Source organism: Mugil cephalus, chromosome 19 (assembly GCF_022458985.1).
Source record: "Mugil cephalus isolate CIBA_MC_2020 chromosome 19, CIBA_Mcephalus_1.1, whole genome shotgun sequence".
Lineage (NCBI taxonomy): Eukaryota > Metazoa > Chordata > Actinopteri > Mugiliformes > Mugilidae > Mugil > Mugil cephalus.
In genome coordinates this window covers 6,985,717-7,006,016 of record NC_061788.1, presented here as the reverse complement: position 1 = coordinate 7,006,016, position 20,300 = coordinate 6,985,717, and the positions used below count along the sequence as shown (strand labels likewise).

Sequence of the window (20,300 nt, the reverse complement as noted above, 5' to 3'; positions counted from 1 at the left end):
CTCGCCCCTTCCGCCCACGCACGCACGCACATAATGGTGCAAGTAATGACCCTTAATCAGCTCCTGTTGAGCGCACAATTACTAGCTGAAGTGGTCTGACATTAGTCATACAGCGGTGTCACACAGGAGTTTGAGGCAATAAGACAGCGCCGCTCTGCTCGGAGTAATTAGATCTTTTGAAACAATTGCATCCGAGCAAGTTTCGCAATCATTTTGCACAGCCCCAGAAACAGACCTGATTTTATCATCTCCGGATCACCCTGAGGTGTTCATCAACATCACAATGAAAAGAGTTAAACCCAGGGAATAACCCAATCAATCGATTAATCATTCCAACATGTGGCCTGAGTAGTGAGTTAATAATTGACGTCCTTCATGGAGAGGAGGTCAGCCAATCCAATTCTAGACTCTTGCTTATGTGACAATAATTATTTAAATCAATATTAATTAATTCTATTTATTTAACATTTACTTTTTGCCTGTCTTGTGCACTGTTCTTAACGATATTCTGCTGTAACACTGCAACATCTCCCACTGTGTAATAAATTAAAGGATTATCTGAATACATCGATAAAGGAAATACCAATAAGCTGCAGTCTTAATTGATTAATCGGTTAATCTATACATCGACCATACACTGAAAATCGATTAATTACTTGAATGCTATTTTAGGCAGAATTCACTAAACATCGACACGTTGTAGCTTCTCAATATTTCCTATTTGTTTGTTTTATGCGCAAAAATAAATGAATCATTTAAATTGGAAAGAGTGTGGGCGTTATTTTTATCACTGCCACTTTAAGTACGCAATGAAAACAAACAGAGGAGCATTTGAGGAGATAATTGTAATAAATACACACACAACAGGAATCGTGACACTTTTTTTTTTTTTTATCAAAGCACGAACGTCAATGAAATAAATGAATGAGTGACTTTCAGAGTCTTTAAGCATAAATAAATCAACCGGGAGATTCGGTGCATCTCAGCAGTTTTTAGGCGCGCTTATCAAATCGAGAGGGAGCACGTTTTTCCACTTCGGTCATCCGTCACCGCTGTTCGCAAAATAAAGAAAAGGAACAATCAGCGCGCTTCTCCGCGTCGTGCCCCCGCCTCCTAATCAGCGCACCCAGCTCACCTTCCACTGACATCGGGACATCATTCGGAGGAAAAAAAACTTGTCTCCGCTCCTCGTGGCCCTACCTCTGTCCGTCGCTACCCAAAGGGTCCGACCTCCAGGTGGCCACGGGCGGGCTGGCCCAGGTCGAAATGATGATCTCCGGATCCATTGTGAAGGACACCTGCAGCTGCGTCGTGCCGCAAGTCTTAATTCCTATAAGCCTGTTGACCAGCGCGCCTCCCCGCAGCCTCTCAAACAACACAGCACAGACTGTGTCTGTCTGTTTCTGAGCTTTGAATGTGGGGGGGGGGGAAACAGAACTCTTAAAGAATATGAGATTATAGCGAAAGCTGCGTTTGAATTAATCATTTATTTTCTGGAATCTGGTGCTTATTGGCATATTTTTAGAAATGTATACAATCTCTCTCTCTTTTTCCTCTTGTGCGCGGGCCTGTTGCCACAGCAACGCTCGTATGACAGGAATAACCCCATCTGATGTTGCTGCAGCATGGTCCTCACCAGCAGCCCTGCAGCTCCTGACAAAGCTGTAAATATTCACTGCGGTAATGCAGGAGATCAGCCCTAGATGAAGAAGGATTTGTCTTTATCATGACCATATTAGAAGTGAATCAAATAAAGTCTGCACGACTCGTGGTGTGCAGAGTCCAAAAGGCCTGTGCTGCCCGTCTATTTGTTTTGCTCTTCTGTAAAGAAAAAGTCACGCGAGGTGGCGGCGGCGGCTTTCTTGGCTCTGCTGATGGTGGAGGTTCTGGCATCTTAAGTGACAGACGGAAGCAGCAGCAGCAGCAGCAGCAGCAGAAAAATTCTTTCCTTTGGATTTGAGTACACAATGCAGGCAAAAGGAAAATCAAGAGGAATGCTCTCTTTCTTTGCCGCTGCATCTTCTGACTCCTTTATGCGTCTCCCACCCTTTTATCCTCTTTAAATCTGAAGAGTTTTGAAGCACTAATTTATAGATGACCTTAGAGCTTTTGAAAACACCGGAAGAGGTCACTGCACTCGAAAACCTTTTCGCCCACACTTTTGCAGCCAGTCAGCGTGGCTTCCAGAGCCACATATGAACCAAAGTGCGTTACACCTTTCACGCGTGTAACCTCAGTGCTATGTGCACGTGTTCCCTCTTTTGCATGCCCGCCTTCTGGGAAATAAAACCTTCGAATGATCCGCGTGCAGATGTGCACAGTGACATTTGTGAGTTCACAGACCGCTGTTGAACACGGGCCCAGAGCGGAGACCCCTGAAAATCTAACCTGAACTATTAGTCACCCTCAACAAACCTATCTGCCGGAGACAGGAGTCAGGGTTCATTTGCAGAGAGAGAACTTAAAAATGATAATAACTGGCTGTAATCAGAGCTGGAAAACGTAGGGAGCTTTGTCAAAGAGGACACAGAGCTGACGCAAAGACAGCTGGGGAAAAGGTCGTCTTTGACTGAAAACAATTGGCAGAGCTTGTTGTTTGCCTCCATCAAAATAAAATAGATGACAAAAACTACTAAAAGCGCTGTGGTTTTAGAGGCTTACTGCTGCTGTAATCACATCTAAAAGTACGTTTGATCATCACTCCTCAGAGGTGCATCTGGAGAACCCCGGATTACACTGAATAAACATCTTGACTGAGGAGAAGCGTGCTATAACCAACCGCTCCAGATTGTGGTCTCTAAAATTTATGCAGAGGCAGACAAAGGGACACATGTTTTTCCTTTTGAAGATATTTTTTGACTCTTTGTTGAAGACTTAAGAAAGAGAGGCTCTCTAAATCCCTGTTGTAGCGCTGTTTTAAGACGAAAATGAAACAGATCTTAGAAAAACAGAAGTAGACTGCTGCTGCTGCTGCTGATCAAGCGTGTCAAGCTCAGATGCTGCGGCAGAGCAGAAGAGCTGAAGGCAAAAGAGTGTGGATGTGGAGAGGTAGATAAGAGGAAGACGGTGCTAAGTAATTTTAAATTCCAATCGTCAATTAGGTCACAGTGTTGTTGCTGGAAAAACGTATTTCAACTCTTCGCGCACGTAGTCTTTCTTCTCAACTCACCCCAAAACTTCAGCACCACGGACAGCGCCCGAATGTCCCCGGCTTCGTTTCCACTTTTAAACTCGAGATCAAAAGCCCGAACAACACTCACACAGTATAACCGGAAACCAAGAACACTTGAAACTGCCCCTGTGTATGCTCGTGTCCGCAGGGGGGGGTGGGCAAGGCAAACACTCCACGCACAATAACTCTGATGTAACCTTACAACAGCCACAAACAGCCGCACGGAGGCGGATCAAGTGGCGCTGAATGCCAATTTGTCACCACAAATGAGGCCCAGCAATCAGCAGTTTTTGATAAGTGAAAGCAACATGGGGCGACGGACCGAGCCGTAATGAGGTCAAATCATGTGTTTTTTATTCATATACCCGAGGATGCCAAAAAACGCAATTTACAGCAAGCGCAAGTTAAAACTATGTTGCATCGTTGTGGCTCCGTCTGCAGTGTTTCTGTACAAGTCTTGATTCAGAAAAAGTTAATTAATCTACTGATTCTTGACCTTATTTAAATTATTTTATTTCATTTATCTGTTTAAAAATTATGTAAACCGAGGGGTTGCGTGGAAAAATTATACTGGAATTAAACCAAATATCCATTCATTCTGTAAAGTATAGGATAAAATGGCAAACAACTTAAATTGTTACCTAAACATAAAAGATTAACAGGGATAAACCATTGAAACAGTTAGCTCAAAGAAGTCTAAAGTGCAAATAATCTAAATTAAATTAACAGACTGTTAAAACTGTCATGAAAATTGAAAAAGATATACTAAAAGTGATAATAGGCAGTTGAAACAGTAAATATCTCAATTTACTGGAAATATAATTAAAATAGTTTGGGTAACGTGAGGGATAAATGGTGGAATAGACCTAAACAGCTATTCTATTTAATGTTATTAGTTGTAGACTCTGCCACAAGGATTTCCTTCAGGATTAATAAAGGTACATCTTATATACTGTATCTTGTCTATAACAGCCACAGAAGGATAAATGTTAAAGCTGCTATAAGTATTGAACACAAAAGCTGAAATAGTTAACAGACCAACAGGAATGTACCGTGGGAAGTGTTGGCTAAAAGTAAAATATCTAAATTAAACAAACAAAAATTGCTAACGGTGGAAATGGTGGAAATCATTAGGTTGGCTACAAGTGATGTCATCTGTACACAAATAAAATGATGGCACGGATGATCTGATTGGGGCTGTGCGCCAGTGCATCTGATTTAATTCGCTATTAGACTAATCACTTTAGCCTTTAAAGTGTTCAGCATTTCGTCAGTAGCTGCTGTGCACCGTATCTCACAGCTTCGCAGCATTTGCTCACGTGTTTGCTCGTCGTTCCCACTTTGCTTTCGCTAACTTTGCTCCTCTCCACGTCCGTCCACGCTGCCGCCTACCTGTCATCGTTCTGGAAACTCTGGTCCCCGAGCAGCAGGTCTCTGAAGCGGAAGCGGGGCGGCAGCGGAGGCACCTCGCTCTCCATCTGCTCCATCTTGAGGGTGGAGATGTCTAAGATGACCCCGCTGCTGCTGCTGCCGCTGCCCTTGGTCAGTAGTGGCGCTGGGGAGGAGCTGGAGGAGGGAGAGGAGAAAAGTAAAGGAGCAGAAGGGAAATGAGGGGAGAGGTAAGGAGTTGTGGAGAAGTGACGGGAGCCGGGGAGGACGGGTGACGGTGAAACAGAAAAAGACGCACAAGGAGAAGCAGAGGAGGAAAGGAAAGGAAACGTGGGATGGGAAAGGGCTGGTGGCTTTTAGAGGGATGTGCACAAATGGGTTAGAGAAGATAGAAAGAAAAAAAAAGTATGGTCACAAGTTTATACTGTGTATTATGATGTAATCTAATCCAGCACTCCTCAATCTTTACTTGTCATCTGTAGCACCACTGATAGCAAATGAAATCCTTCTGCAGAGCCACTTCTAATGCAACGTAATTTCACGTCATCAACAGAAAGGCTTTTTGTCTGATGAATATGTTCAAACAAAGATTTTGGTTTTGGTGAACACAGCAGCGAGTGGTAGAAACTCATCTTCTCTCTAAACATCATGCCGGATTAATCATGTGACCTTTTGAATCCAGGGTTTTCACTCGCAACGGTGCATTTTAAACAGGCAAAGGATCCTCCACCACTGCTGTAAAACATGCACCCATCAAAAAAACCCGTGTAGGAGCCGTTATAGATCCTTTCCTTTGACTGATCTTATCTCAAACTATTGCTGGTTTTCAGAGACGGCTGACTAAAGCTGTCTTATTCAGCCGAAACTGGAACCCGGAATAACATGCAAAGGGGTAATAGAATATTATGCTGTAATTCCAGGAGAAGAGGATGTGAGGAGATGAACCTGGTGTCCGTCACTTGGTGGAAAGAGATGAATCAGAAACCCCTGAGTTAGGTGTGAACAGACTGATTTATGTTTTTTCCACTATCTTCATATCACAGCAGGGACAGGCTTTTTTTTTTTAAAGAGAGATCACAGATTTATAAAACATTAAATCATCAGCCGCTGGAAGATTTTTCCAAACCAGGTCCATGATTACATGGATACAAGTTACTCATCCCAGAGTATTTATTTATTCTAATGAGGTGGGAAGACTTGTGCTGCTTTATGTCCTCTAGAAATTCAGGGTGTCGTATCCACATTAAAAAAAAAAAAAGTGTAGAAAACATATCTCACGTCTGTTCTCCATCATTGTGTCTGTCTGTTTGCTATAGTCTTCAGTTAAGCTTGTCAAACGTCCTGCATAATTGATAACTGAGATATTTCCCATGTGGCTTTGTTAAAATCCATCCATCCATCTAATCAAACCAACCTCAGGGGCAAAAATCAACAGTCAGCTCTCAAATAACACGATCATTTAAGAGAGCAAAACATGGTGAGGGAGAACTTTCATGAAGAACTGTATCATTTCTCACATTTCTACAACAATGTTAACACAATATGTTCAAGGCCAGAGGCCGGTTCAATTCTACCATGACTGGATGCACATTAGTTGGAGTAATGTAAACATATTAACAATAATAGGTGTTATCTCTCCGTTAATACCGAAAGTTGAGACAATAGCCAGTGAACAGCTGAACACACAACAGAGGTGAAAGGATGAGATGAGCACGCGATGCATGAACGAAAAGGAAAACAGTATCCGCAGCATCAGCTCGTTTATTATCTGCACAGTAGAAATATATCATTTAAAAAGAAATAAATGAGCAAATTCCACTTCACATCCAAGTGTCGCCTCTGAGAAATGTTAGGTGCAATAACATGACAAAAAAAATAAAAATAAAAACGACCCTAACTTATGCATCCCTATGTAATGACTAAAGTTCGCCCCTTTACTTGTTGCCTCGCTGCTCCTCTCTCTTACCGTGGCTTGTGGTCGTTCACGGTCCCGTCATCGTTCACGAAAGACTGATTCTCGTAACATTCACTGCACATTTTGGCCGGAGATCCGGCGCTGCCGTCGGACTGGAGAGCTGCGGTGGTCGGCGTTGAGTCCCCCTTGACGAAGTCGCCTTCCTGGGTTAATTGCATCGGAGGCTGCTCTGCCAGAAAGGAGTGGACTCCCGGAGAGAAAGACGCGCTCTTTGAGAAGTGATTTCTCCCTCTGGTTGCGTGTGCGCCGCTCTCACCTACCCAGGTGCATGTTGGAGTCAATATTATTTATTTACTTATTTATTTATTTTTGTCAGTCTACGCAAATAGACGCTGCAGAGTGGCAGAGTGACAGCTGACTAGTGAACTCTTCACAGAGGCAATCTGAGAGATGCAAATGAAATCACTGGGCTGTCAGGAGGAGATGAGGCTGTGTGAGGTGGGGGCATGCGGGGGGAGGGGGTGGGGGGGTATGTTGTAAGATGCAGAGGACAGGTCTGCAGCAGTGAACATGACAGCTTTCCTTCCTGAGGTAGCGGGTGCACCTAATAACTATTGAATTATCACTCAACTCTTGATCAGGAGAGAGGTTAGCGCCCTCTGCTGGAGGACCTGTGTCTCTCCAGCTCTGTAGTACAGGAGCTTCAAAGGTTTTATTTATCCCAGGATTATAATGTCCCTTATTTATTTATTTATTTATTTTTACTTTACTGTCCCATTTATATCAAACATAAACCAGCGTAATATGGAGTGGAGTAGCATTCAGACTTTAAGTCTGTGACAGGTGAAAATCCTGCATTCAAACGTGATGAAGTGTCAAAAAATGTACTTACAGCAGCCAAGTAAAACCATGATTCTGCAGGAATCAGGAACTATTTGCAATTTGGCAGCTTTAAACTGTTAAAAGAATCATATAAGGGGCTATGAGATGAATAATTAGGTTGTACGTACTAAATATAACACTCTCCCGTGCACATGTGCATTTAATTATTTCTTTTTGGACATTTTTGTAATCTTTCATGAACAACTGGATAATTTCCCTTAATTGCACTCTTAGGCCTTGAAGGTTTTTTTTTGTGGCTATTTGCAAAGTTTGGAGCAGAAATCAAACAACTCGCAAACAACTGTGCATTGAATTTTATTGTTTTTTCCCCCTTTAAATACTAAAATCTGTCAGAGAGTGACAAAAACAGTAAGTTGCATAAGGACCACAAAAACCTACTTAAGTACAGAATCCACTACATTTAAACAGACTTTGCACATGAAACATGATATAGGGAATAATTTAGAAGTACAACTATGCGGAAATAATTAATTTACTCTAGACAGGACACGGGGCTTCTGATAAATATGCAGAAATCCTGGACATCGCAGATACGCGACGCGTATCAATAAGGACAGCAGGACGACACGACTGGACCGATGATTCATCCTTCACTTAAACTCAGAAAATCCCACATTTCCTCCCACTTGGTGCCTGCTGTCAGTGTTTGTCAGGTGCACCGAGCTCAAGAAGCAGATCATCCCACCTTTCGCTGGGGAGGAAACCCAGCGGGAGGTGGGAGGTGCTGGGAGGCCAGGAGGTCAACAGCGCACCCGGGACTGAAAACACACGGTGATGCTGAAACAGAATGGGTGGATGAGTGCAACACGTCCTGCGCGCAGAAGTTCAAAAGAAACTAAAATGTATTCAGCTGTTGTGCTGTAATTATTTTTTTTGCAAGGTCAGAAACGCTGTATGTTTACATGCCAGATTATTTCCTCGACGCTTACAGGCGTGCCAGATGAAGAAAAGAAAATCAATAATACACTGAAAAGATTGACTGACTGAATGCTTTTTTAAAAATATTATTTATTTCTTTGTTTATCTGGTGACGCAAACTGGAGCGAGTACGAAGAAAGCGTGGGCGAGGTGATATGATTCACTGGGGAGACGGTGACACGAGGTTGCTGAGGAGTTTTTTGTGATAGATGTTTTAGGACTGAGTCAGTCAGCGGAGACGAGGGAAAAAAGTCACATCTGCGAGATTGGGGATCTCAACGGGAGGGAATGTGTAAAGGTTTAATGTTGTCCGTGTCGACGCGCGCCGCATTTTCTCATGATGTGCAGGAGCGGAATGCAGGACCACATTATATAAGTGGTCAGATGGCGCAGGGCTGAAAAAAATCGCTCAATTTAAATCATCGCCATAAAGTAAAAACGAGAGAAGGTGCCAATGCAGGAGTTTAATAATCAGTTTGCAGTGCTAGTAGTTAGCGAGGCTCCATTTGGTCATTCAGTCATCATTTCCCTACAGCTCTTTGAAAGACAATAGCCATATAATTTAACACAACTACTAGTGTTGTTCGATACTACCGATTTCCTTTTTCGATCCGATACCGGTACTTTGTGTAAATACACCCTAATGTGTTTGGTAAACCTAAAAAATAAAAGTAGTGTATTTCAAATCACAGTTTCATAAAGAATACAAGGCATCAGAGGAATTTATTTAAGTGCATATCCCTCTTTCCCCGGTCTCTCTTCAGCAGCCAGTCTGAGCAGGCTCCTTCCTGTTAAATGGAGATTTTTCTTTGCCTTAATTCTAGCTCTGTGGGTTTGAGGCTTACATATGAATTTGTGTCAAATACAATCATGAGTATGTCTACAGGGGGTCTTTAGCTTGCACTTGAAAAAAAAAAAAAAGCTTACACAAGATCTGCTGCTATACTCAGTTAGAAATCTGACCTTTCCCCTTCCATCGCATCTCCATCTGGTGTCTGGAGCCATTGTGTTTCCTCGACCCTTCTGCTGCAGCTCGGAGCCTAAATCTGAGAAGGTCCTAACATAAACCTAAAATAGCAACCAATGCATATGTCTCTCTTCTTTCCTAAAACTTCATTTCTTTTCAGTTTATTTAGTTTTTGCTGGTTTTGTGTAATGATTGATAAACAGAAAGAAAAAGTCTCATGTGGTTCACTTCAAACAAATATTTGAGGCCCACAGAGGCAAAATTATTAGATATACCACAGAAAACAAAGATTGGAGAGATGAACAAAGAACACTAGACAGAACCAAACAGGTTCAGAAGCACTGATTTAATCCTTTGCAATGCTTTCCTGAAGGAACTGGTAAAGGATCATGATGTGGTGATACAGTACTGATGCCATTACTTAAATAGATATTAAGACTTCACTTTCTGTCCTACACTAGATAATGAAGATATTTTTATTACATACAACAAAAACTTAACAACAAGGGATTTTATTTAAAAAAAAATAAACGTGAAGAATCAAATTTCCACATTTAATATTTTTCACATGTTCAAAAATGGTTAAGAATTAAAGAAACACACAAGTAATGAGTTTGAATCTCTTTAATTTAAAAAAAATCTATTTAGTAAACAAAAATAATACAAACATTTGTCTGATGGATTTTGGAGAGTGGAGCTTTGACTAATGCGACTTTCTGTTTTGGTCTCTGTGTGATGTGAATTTCTCAAGGAAACATTTTTATGTTTTTCTGAGGCTCTTTAATTACTGCTTAAGTAGTCGGTAAAAAGACACTTGATCTAAACATGTGTTAACATACCATGTAGACTCTGCTGTGGAGGTTGCATAAGATTGTGTCTTTACATTCTGTTAATAAAAGATTTTTAAACAAAATGCTCAAATCCAAAGTAAACAATATCCCTCATACTGGAGATACGAACTAACATTAGATAATACATTTCCCACAACTCAACACGTTATTGGGTTATTTGGGTTAACATTAACCCAAATCTTTAATAAGAACCTTCTTGTCCTCTGATTACCTAAGTAAGGTTAATTTCACAGCTAGTTTTGAGAACTGTGTAGGGCTCCTCAGTTAAATTAGACATATAAAGCAGTGGGTTGATACTTAAATGTGTTAAGTACAGGTTGCTTTCTGTTATTTTAGCTTCAATTTTCTTATTTCTTCTGCATCTGTACTGTATAAAAAAAAGTCTTTAAAAAAAAAAAGGTCAGATGCGATATTTTTCTGTCAGATAATGGAACTAAATGATGGTAATTAGACTGGACAGTGCTACTCATTTTCATGTCTTACTTTTACCTTAAGGATTTTTTGAAAAGAAAAATAAGACTTAGGAAATAAAGTAAAAGAAAAGAACTGAAGATGAAGACTAGGCGGTTAATCCTTTATGAGTTTTTTTTTTACCAGAGCATAATATATTAACCCACAGTTAGATCTCTCAGGCACTTACCCCATTACTTAAGCATTAACTAGAAGCCCAAGAAGAGCACTTGGTTTAATTTCACTCATTCTGCTCCTTCTGTGCCGACAGCGGCCACGGCTGAAACATAGTACGGTCCTTCTTTGAGATAAGTCTTCAGGCGGATGTAGTGTTGACTGCCCAGTATCTCTGCTGCCGTGGATGAACTCACAAGCGCACCCACCAGCTCAAACTTAGCATCTTTGGCCTCTTTCGTTTGTCCGGTCGTCCGGTCCAGAAGGAACTCCACGAATCCGGGGGTGCGGATCATCAGCTTCTGACCCCAGGGTTGAGCAGCAATGGCCTGGAAAACGCACACAAACACAAATATTCACTGATAAACGTACATTGCTTTTTTTTTTTTCCTTTTGAAAGGAAATGATGTAGATTAAACCAGAGCTTACAGTGAATATCCGCAAAGCCCCACAGTGAAGCTCTGGAAACGGCTGAGTGCTGATGTGTTGAATCATGTCCATGGGCTGATTAGACAAAACGTGGAACCAGGACTCTGTCAGGGCCAGGAGGTCTTCTGTCTGCTGCTCTGGCTGCAACAATGGGAAAAAAAATAAACAGTTCAAACCTGATTTTTTGGGGGTAAAGATTATACTTTTATGTGTCAACACAAATACCTGTAGCGTGAGAATTTGTGATATGGCGTCCAGGCTGCGCACTCTGAGCTCTGTGGCTCCAGAACTGGCCAGCTGGCTCATTCTTGACAACACGGACTTGAACTTCTCTCCTGAACAAATGCAAGAAGTAATTCACAATCAAAGAAAATACAATAAATGGTATCTATCTATCTATCTTTGAAACTATACATGTTCTACAACCGACAACCATGAGCAAAAAAACATAAATACATTATTATAACGAACCTGTTTTCTGCAGGACCTGCTTCCCCTCCACGGTAGATCCAAGCAACCCCAAAGTGTCCAGAGCCACCCCGATCATCGCAGGGTCCGGATCCAGAGCCATCTCAAATACCTTGTTCTGGAAAACTGGGTAGGTTTCACACACCTGCTGTGGGCTGTCCATAATGGCCAGGTTCCCAAAGAACTTCACCAGACCTAAAGCAGTAAACATTTAGCTGTGAGAGGTCTGAATAGACTGGATTAAGCACAAGACCACTGAGAATTTTAGCCAAATTACACACAAAACCTTTCCCCATTTACTGCCCGTGGAACTGAATGATAAAAAATAATGTTTTTAATTCATGGTTGAATTTGGAGCATTTTTTGGAGACTCACCAGGAAGGTAGAACGAGGAGAAGGGGTCAGTCTCAGCTCCCCTGATCATGTTGGCGATCTTATCCATTATTCCTTGTTTGGCCAAATACTGCCGGCCATGCTGACTCTGGGCGAGGGTGGTCACCATCTCTATGGCGGTGGCCCTGTTGAAAGAAAATATGTAAATAAATTTAAAAAAAAAACAGCTCCAGGACATACATCCAGTGTAAAGGCGCAGATTATAAAATGAGGCTGTGAACAAAAGGTAGTAAAAAAAAAAGGTGCATCAGACCAATGAAACATGTTACTACCTGATCAATACGTCGTCGCCCGTCAGTTCACCGAGTAGCTGAGAAATGAGGCCGCTGTTGGCGCAGTAACCGAGAGAAATGGGTGAAACGGAAGAGATTTCCACCACAAGCTGGAAATAGAAGAAGAACAAGTATGACTTCTTTAGATCATCACAATAAATACTTGCATTCATTTGATAAGATAAAGTACAAGCAGTACAAGAAGTCTTAAAAATAATTGGGATAACATTGCCGTTTTCATAGTAACACAGTGATTAAAACTATTGACTTCCACTTTCATGGACACATTTGTCTGTTATAGAACTGATGATAATCTAAAGTAGTTAAATACACTCTGTCAAATGTACTATATCAAGCATAACTGGAAAATCAGTCCAGAAAAGGTTGCTGCTGTTTTGGCGTCATCGTTAAAAAAAAAAAAAAAAAAAAAAAGCTGAAGCGATGCACAATTAAACGTACCTCGTATATCCTGTATCTGATAATGTCGCTTATGGCCATCACGTCCTTCATGGCTTTAAGCAGGTCACTGTTGAATAATTTGTCTAACCCAGGCTTGGAGTGACTCAGCTTAGACAGGGCCTGGATCGCCTGAGGGATGAAAGCGTTAGTGCACACGCCGTAAATTCATTCATTCATTCATGCAGCGAAGGCCATTCAGGCGCTTCATTCATCACCTGTTTTGCCACGGCCATGTTCTCTTCTCCGATGCACTGGATCACCCCTCGAAGGATGTCATGGTAGTTGAGGATTTCCGCAACGGCATCCGGGTGCGCCACAATTCTTCCAATCTGCCAGAGGGACACGGAAACATCTGATATTGCCGAAGCTATGCGAAAACATTGTGTGTGGGCTGTGTGTGTGTGTGTGAGGGGTCTACCTGTGTCAAGGCCAGTATCTTAACACCTTCATTAGGATGCGTCAACCCCCCCTGCAGCTCCACTCTGTAGTTCTGGATCACATGTGCAGGACTGAGAGCCATTAAGATGCGTTCGAGGATGTCCACGCATAGCTTGATCTGCTCCCTGTGAAAAAGCAGCTCTCATTTTAACCTGCTAAGCATTTGATTTACGACTGCAACCTACCAATAATGTCCAATATTTATTCGTCTACTTCTTATTCTTTTGTCACTTCAAAAAATCATCATCATCACAATTTCACCATTAACTAGAGAGAAGCGTATTAAATGTTTACACAGAAAGTGGAAGAACTGAGCTGTTGCCATTTTTGCTTGAAAATTACCTGAACAATGAGTCTATTAACAAAACAGTTCATTTAATTGATGACTTTATTGTCATGCCTGTGTTCTCCGGGAATCCAGTCTGGAACTGAACAATGATTAATTAGCTTAAAATGCTATTTTTGTTTTTAGTTTCAGTTTGACAAAACTAGCAAATCAACAACTGAACTGTCACTAGCCTCTCAAAAAATATTTCTGTTCTCCGTTATAGACATGGGCTTCCAAAAATAGTGCAAATATTTAAGTTAATATTGCATTTATCAAATAGTGTGTCGTTTTAATTCTAACAACATGAATTTACCACTGGTAGCACTGTGGCTAGTTAGCATGCTAACCACTATCTCAGATCAAATGTAGCCTTTTTAGCTAAATAACGAGCACTACGATTATATTTTCGTTACTGATGATTAGATAGTAGTCAGCGACACTTATAACACATCCAGACTGACTCAGCATTTAACAGTCACAGTGTAAACAAGAGTCACTGAGCTGAAACCAACCTGTCATTTGTGTTGAGCAGAGTGAAAATCCCGTCCAAGCGCTGCCCGCTCACCGAGTCTCTCAAAGCACTGACAGGTATCGCCAAAAGCGCCGTTTTCAAACTCTGCAGCTCCTCAACGGGGTCTTCAACGCCGGAGATTTCCCGCAGCAAGCTCTCTATGGAGGAAGCCATGACTTTCAATGTTTGGGGAAACTACAGTCAAACGCGTCCGCCTATCGCCAAACCTCCTCCCTCTTCTTCACCAGCCGTCTCATTATTTGATATCTAACTTCGCGACGCATTACCGCCACCGCCTGGACTGAGAGGGGAATTACACGTCAAAATTTTCCAATTTTTCCACCTCACACTTTTAGACAAATTTTTGCACAAACAATAAGTCCAGTGTCATCTGACTGAAGAAGAGTTTTTATCTCCATGCCATCCCATCTGAGCCTTAACTGTACCGCTGCATTACTGCACACGACTGCTTTAAAATATTGTAAATTCGTGTATGTGCAAGCTGCCACCTTTAAGTTTACATTTCAAGTTTGCAATTTATATTTTATTTTATTTATTTTTAGTTATACATTGATACCTATATTTTTTTACCTTGTGTGCTTTGTGGAATTATTACTATTTCTACTGTAGTACTTTTTTACTGGCTGTCACGTGCAACAGTACATTACACTGTGCATTGTAATATAACTGTGCATATGACGAATACAGTCTTATCTTATCTTCAGATGGAAACAGGAAAGGAAATATTTCTTGTAGCATAACTTGAGACATCAAGGTTTCGTGAGAGAGAGAGAGAACGTGCTCCATTGTCTGTCTGTTATATGGTAGAGACGGTGGTCAGGTTTATCCATGATTTATGTATTTTCATTGTGGAATCTCCGGTTTGTAGTGTTACTGATCTGTTTTGTGTTTTCGTGAATTTTCTGTTTCAGACACTGGACTAGGCTAAATAACAAAAACACATCTGAGTTTGATCCAGTACAGTCTTACAGCACCGCAAACTAAAATTCAAAATGACCACCCAGAGGGAAATACCAGCTTTCTTACACTGTTATACAGTAGTTTTCACTATTTTCAGTAACCAGCTTTGTCTATCATGTGGAATTCTTTTCTTCTAAATGTTTGTCTGTTTGTTTTGTGTCAAGGCAATGTTGCATTATAGTAAAAAAAAAAAATCAGCTAAGTAAAGAGATCCAACCCATCATTACTTTAAGAAAAAAATGCAATGTTTTGTTTTTGAAAATTTCTTCAAGCGTAAAACCACTAAATGCTCTCGTAGAACTCTCTCTCAAAAGGGTTGACTTTTAAAAAAATCTAACGAGAGAGAGACTGGGCGAATCATGTGAAAATTACTGCAGAGTTACGACTTGTGAGGGAGACCAGTGCGATGGGAAGGAAACACGAGAGGGATGCACCTCAGACTGGAGTAAAAATCTGGAGTTTGGTCTGATGAGTCCAAATGTGAGATTTGTGGTATCGTCACCATGTCGTTGAGAGACCTACAGAAAGTTAACAGATGGCATCTACATGTGTGGTTCCCATCACAGAGCTTTGGTGGTGGTCTGGCGGGGTGGCCTTTTTTTTTTTTTTTTTTTTTGGTGACACTGTTGGAACTTACTCAGAACGTCTACCACATTTTGCAATGACACAACATGCCATCTGGTTTAAATTAAACGGGGTCATACTTCAAACAGCTCTTTACAGTATTGCCTGGGAAAGCATTTTACAACATGAACTTTGCCGTGTTCTGAGATATTGCAGTTAAGTTATATTTATGGGGACATCATACATGTTATCTTGGAATAAAACACGCTGACTGCGCATTATACAGTATAGCTCAATAATCCGTTGGTACATAGTGTTGGAGCTATTTGTTATTCTTTTGTAATCCTGTTTAAATATTAGTTTTTGTTTTTCAAGCTTAGACAAGTATTTTTATAAATGCATTAGAATTTCTGTTCAATTTGATCGTTTGTTAGTGCTTTTATTTTGAAGGCATTAGGTAACTGGGGCACTCCAGGTGAGAGCAGAATTCATTGCTGTGTGTTTTCTCTTTATGCCAATCACAACCTTACCAAAGTTTGGAAACTCAAAACCTTCAGGCCACATACACTAAGACCTGACTCGTCTGTGAAGTTGGATAAGTGTTATAATGTTTTAGACTTCCTTTTAAGGTGATGTGAACACTGATTGTCATTCAGAACAGGTTACTTTTACTAATACATTCAAGCTACTTTTAAACCAGCCTTGCGTTGGATGCTTATTGTTGCTACAATGTTACGATTCCTTCTAGGAGTCATTAAAGTTGTACGAATGATGCAGCGTACACTCCTGTTGATGAAGCGCTGGCTTGGGGTTAGGGTGCAGGGTTACATGCCGATAGAGTTTCATGAAAGTGGAAACCGTGTCTGTCAGTGTTGTTGTGAAGACGGCCACAGCAGGAGGTCTTCTGGTCACCTACGGCTCATAAACAGAGAAACAACAAGGCGACTGAAGCGATTATCATGCAGGTACATGGTTTATTCTTTGGAGCTTTTATATTTTCATAAAAGTTTGTTCAGTTTTTTATTTATTGTATATCATACTGTCCTTCTCCGTTTGATGCTCCAGTGCTTCATGTGCAAGCTGCGTACTCACCAGTGGTGCTTCCTCCTCTTCAACGTGCTGCTCTTCCATGCCTTGTTGTTTGGGGCCGATTTTGTGGAGGAGTACCTCCTGCAGCCCAAACCCGGGGTTTACACTGATGCTATGGTTGTTGCTGTAAGGGAGAAAGCGAGGAAATTAGACCTGAGCAACGCCAGGGACAACGTCTCCCAGGCGTACCTCATCACCGACCCCGACGTTTGCAAAAACTCCGACCTCTTCCTCCTCGTCATAGTCTTCAGCTATCCAGCCAATGTCACCCAAAGAGATGCGATCAGGAAGACGTGGGCCAACCAAACTCTCATCCAAGGCTTTCCGGTGAGGACTGTGTTCTTCTTAAGTTCCACTCAAACTTCAGCTGCTCAAGAGGTCCTCGTGAAGGAGTCTGAACGTTACGGGGACTTGGTCCAGGGTCATGCTGCTGCTGCGGACTCCCTACGTGGCCCAACGGAGAGGACGGTGCTGGCTCTCCGTTGGGTCATCGCCTTCTGTCCTCTGGCACGCTTTGTACTGCTCACCAAAGAATCTGTCTTCGTCAACCTCCATGCCATTGGTGGCTACCTGCTTGGGCTGCACAGGCACCCCGAGGACCTCTATCTAGGCAGGGTGATCCAGAGGGATTCCCCTGACAGGAACCCCAACAGTCCCGGATACCTACCCCAAGCTCTATACCCCGACAAGTACCTGCCTGAATACTGTGATGGGACTGCCTACGTTATGTCTCAAGATGTTGTCCGAAAAGTGTACGTAGCGTCCGCGGCGGTCCTGGCACCTGTGCCGGCTGATGTTTACATGGGTCTCTGTGCTCGGAGGGCAGGTGTTGCGCCGACCCACAGCGCCAGGTTCTCAGGAGAGAAACACATGCGCTACAACGCCTGCTGTTACAACTATCTGTTCAGCTCAGCGAGAATGGGAAGCCACGAGCTGGGCAACGTGTGGGCAGACCTGGTGCAGAAGGGCGGAAGTTGTTCATTGTTACAGACGTACTATGGTCTAATAACCTGCAAGAGCCTCACATACCTGGATAAACTTTCCTTCTTCAACTCACAGGGACAGTCTGATTCATATGGTTAATTATATGAATTTCATATCGAAGTTCTCGGGCAGATAAGGTTCAACCTTGAGAACTGTAATATAAAAAGCATCAGTCACAACATTAAAACCACTGACAGGAGACGTAAATAACACTGACCATCTTCTGGCAAGATGCTGGGTGTTACAGACACAGTCCCGCTCCTCCCGGTGACCCTCCTTCTCCTCCTGGTCCAGCCTGCCTAACTTTTTAGTCCCTACAAAAAACTCCAGCAGAAGCTTGAGTTGACAAATAAATATGAACTATGGAAACTAACCTTAAGATCCCACACAGAAAAAGACTGTGGAACCCACTAATGCATGTAACGTGTGTAGATCTAGGCGGACAGCCGTACATCCTAAAGCTGTCACTCCTTGAGTGCCAGGCTTTTACAGCAATGTCCCATCGCAGGGGCCAGGACTGTGGGGCCAATAAGACCCACAGCAGGTCAACAGAGCTCCAATTGGGAGTCTCAGGGGTTTCCCAGCAGAGTGGAGGCAGGTTGGACCAGGAGGGGAAGGAGGGTCACTGGGAGGGGCAGGGCTGCGCCAATAACGCTAGGAAACTTTTGAACCTGACATTTGAACCTGGACGTTACTTAGACATGTAGCACCCACCTAGACCAGACCAGGCTCCCCCACCCCATAACAATGACGCTCCTTGATGGCAGTAGCCATCCTCAGCAGGATGCAGCCTGACACAGACACACACACACACACAAAAACGGTTTAGGAACAACTCAAAAAACACGAAGAACAGCACAAGGTGTTGACCTGGCCTCAAGTATCTGTGGGATGATCCACAGAGGCCCCTCCCCTCAAACCCATAGGACTCAAAGGCCCCCACTAACAACATTGAAGGTGGTCATAATGTTTTGCCTGATCAGTGTATATCCTTAGGGTCTGATATAAGTACATCAAATTGCAGTGCAAATCTGATTTATAAGCATTTAGTAGAGGAATCAGGAATTTTACCTTAAGTTAAATTTGCATCTGAATATTTAAATAATATCTTGTTGCTTTGGAGTTTTTTTTTTAGTTTATCTGATAAGATTATCGGTACTGACGGACGTTCTTGTCCATAAATCAGTCTTTCCGCCTTTACCCACCAGTTTGAGTATAACCTTAGAGTTTTTATCATTGCTGTGTGTTTTTGCTGAATTGTGTGTGTGTTTTGGATAATTGGCTTTCTTTTGTCGACCAGTATTTTCAATATGTTAATGAAGCTTTGGACATTTATTTGGTGTTTTGGGGAGAAAAGATTTGAAACTTTTGTTAAAAAATTGTAACTAATCATATTTCAACTAATTGGAATAGCTGCATCATTAAAGTTATTAGTTTTAACCTACCTGTGCCTTTTTTTTTCTTCTTTTTTTCAGAGCCCACCCCCACTGTCACGACTCACTGGAACAGCTGAATAAAACGAAGCCATTTTATCAGTAATATAAATTCAAAATGAGTCAAATAAGCCTCGGGATGTAATCTTGCCCTTAGTGCACGTCACAAAAATAAATAGATGAGTCAGTTTTTTTTATTTTTTTTTCTAAATGAAGCACAATCATACCCACACAGTCCTGAGCTGAGGTGAAATCTGTGTGGGCAGATGTTTGATGTTATACAATACGAACTCTGGCATCAGCACCCTTTTAGTTGAACATTTAGTGACTTTTGAGTTTAGCATTAGTCTAACAAAAAATTCCAGTTTATTGGAAACCTCAATGGTGGACTTTTAAGAAATATTCTTCACCTCCGTGCGCATCAGGACATGATGCAGCTGAACGAACACACACGAGGACATCTACTGTTCAATATGAGACATAGCAGCACAAGTCATAGTTTTTTTTTTCCTCAGTTCTCAGTAAACATATTATTATCATGAATTATACATGGTCCTTTCTCATGGGATAACTCTACTCATATAGAGGACGGATGCCTTTATTTAAACACTCACCAGAATCATCAAAAATGTTTAATTATTAATACTTTAGGTGTCATTTTATTATTATTTTGTTATTATTTTTTAGTTATGAGATCTTTCCACCCTTTTCTATCGTAGAAAGATACAGATTTTTATTATAAACTAGTGTAAACACACAGCAGGTATAGAACCACAGGAAATGACTTTATTCTTTTTATTCCATTCTAACTTTCCCAGCAGTTTCACGTCCTTTAAATGTTCTTCAAACTGCTGCTTCTCCCTCTAAATTCCTCAGGCGGACGGTTTGGCCTCCGTCCCAGCACCAAACCAAACAAAATGTTTGGGTGTTCTACAACCTTTCTCTCTTCTGTTTTCCTGCCAGTGGTTCACACAGCAACACACGAATCCACCTTGGCCAGGTTCCATTGTGTCTGCGAAGCCTTTCCCCCCGGCTGTCTGTCTCCACGCATCAGGCCGAGGTATTCAAAGAATAACATCTCAGCATGTCTATAATCATCCTGGCTGCTGACCAGTCGCAGCGGCAACTCGACCGGTGTGCCATCCTCCTGAACTCAGATCGCTCTCCGGGATTAATCGCGATTAATTAGCGTCAACGGCGTTCCGTCCATAG

At 41.9% G+C, this 20,300-nt stretch overlaps 3 protein-coding genes across 7 annotated transcripts in view; 1 reads left to right on the top strand and 2 right to left on the bottom strand.

The window, feature by feature from the left end:
• kcnt1a (potassium sodium-activated channel subfamily T member 1a) overlaps positions 1 to 6,860 on the bottom strand; it is a 30,330-nt gene extending 23,470 nt beyond the window's left edge. For 2 of the 5 annotated variants that reach the window (XM_047570617.1, XM_047570619.1), the window contains exons 1-2: positions 6,528 to 6,854; positions 4,565 to 4,738 (exon numbers count right to left, since the gene is read on the bottom strand). In XM_047570617.1, coding sequence (XP_047426573.1) covers positions 4,565 to 4,738; positions 6,528 to 6,694 — 341 coding nt within the window. In that variant the 5' untranslated portion in view covers positions 6,695 to 6,854. Of the gene's footprint in view, positions 1 to 1,200; positions 1,616 to 4,564; positions 4,739 to 6,527 lie in introns of those variants that run through there. The other 3 variants (XR_007110917.1, XM_047570618.1, XM_047570620.1) reach the window with 3 other exon arrangements.
• Positions 6,861 to 9,873: 3,013 nt separating this feature from the next.
• On the bottom strand, positions 9,874 to 14,289 carry psmd5 (proteasome 26S subunit, non-ATPase 5). Its single transcript, XM_047568957.1, has 10 exons — positions 14,039 to 14,289; positions 13,179 to 13,323; positions 12,976 to 13,089; positions 12,761 to 12,889; positions 12,302 to 12,411; positions 12,012 to 12,154; positions 11,640 to 11,831; positions 11,394 to 11,503; positions 11,169 to 11,309; positions 9,874 to 11,068 (listed from the first exon to the last, which is right to left on the bottom strand). The coding sequence occupies exons 1-10, from the start codon at positions 14,209 to 14,211 to the stop codon at positions 10,811 to 10,813; spliced, it is 1,515 nt and encodes a 504-aa protein (XP_047424913.1). The 5' UTR covers positions 14,212 to 14,289; the 3' UTR covers positions 9,874 to 10,810.
• A 2,116-nt stretch (positions 14,290 to 16,405) lies between these two features.
• On the top strand, positions 16,406 to 18,230 carry LOC124996896 (beta-1,3-galactosyltransferase 9). The gene is made up of 2 exons (XM_047570299.1): positions 16,406 to 16,547; positions 16,648 to 18,230. Exons 1-2 carry the CDS (start codon positions 16,542 to 16,544, stop codon positions 17,752 to 17,754), a joined length of 1,113 nt encoding a protein of 370 aa, XP_047426255.1. The 5' UTR covers positions 16,406 to 16,541; the 3' UTR covers positions 17,755 to 18,230.
• Positions 18,231 to 20,300: the final 2,070 nt, after the last annotated feature.

Bases quoted from the DNA above. Each gene is read 5' to 3' on its own strand.
- psmd5 (XM_047568957.1), bottom strand. From the start codon at position 14,211: ATGGCTTCCTCCATAGAGAGCTTGCTGCGGGAAATCTCCGGCGTTGAA. The intron at 13,090-13,178 runs GTAGACCCCTCA...TCCCTCTGGCAG, and splicing joins AGATACTGGCCTTGACACAG to ATTGGAAGAATTGTGGCGCA. The intron at 11,069-11,168 runs GTAAGCTCTGGT...TGCGTTTTCCAG, and splicing joins GGGCTTTGCGGATATTCACT to GCCATTGCTGCTCAACCCTG.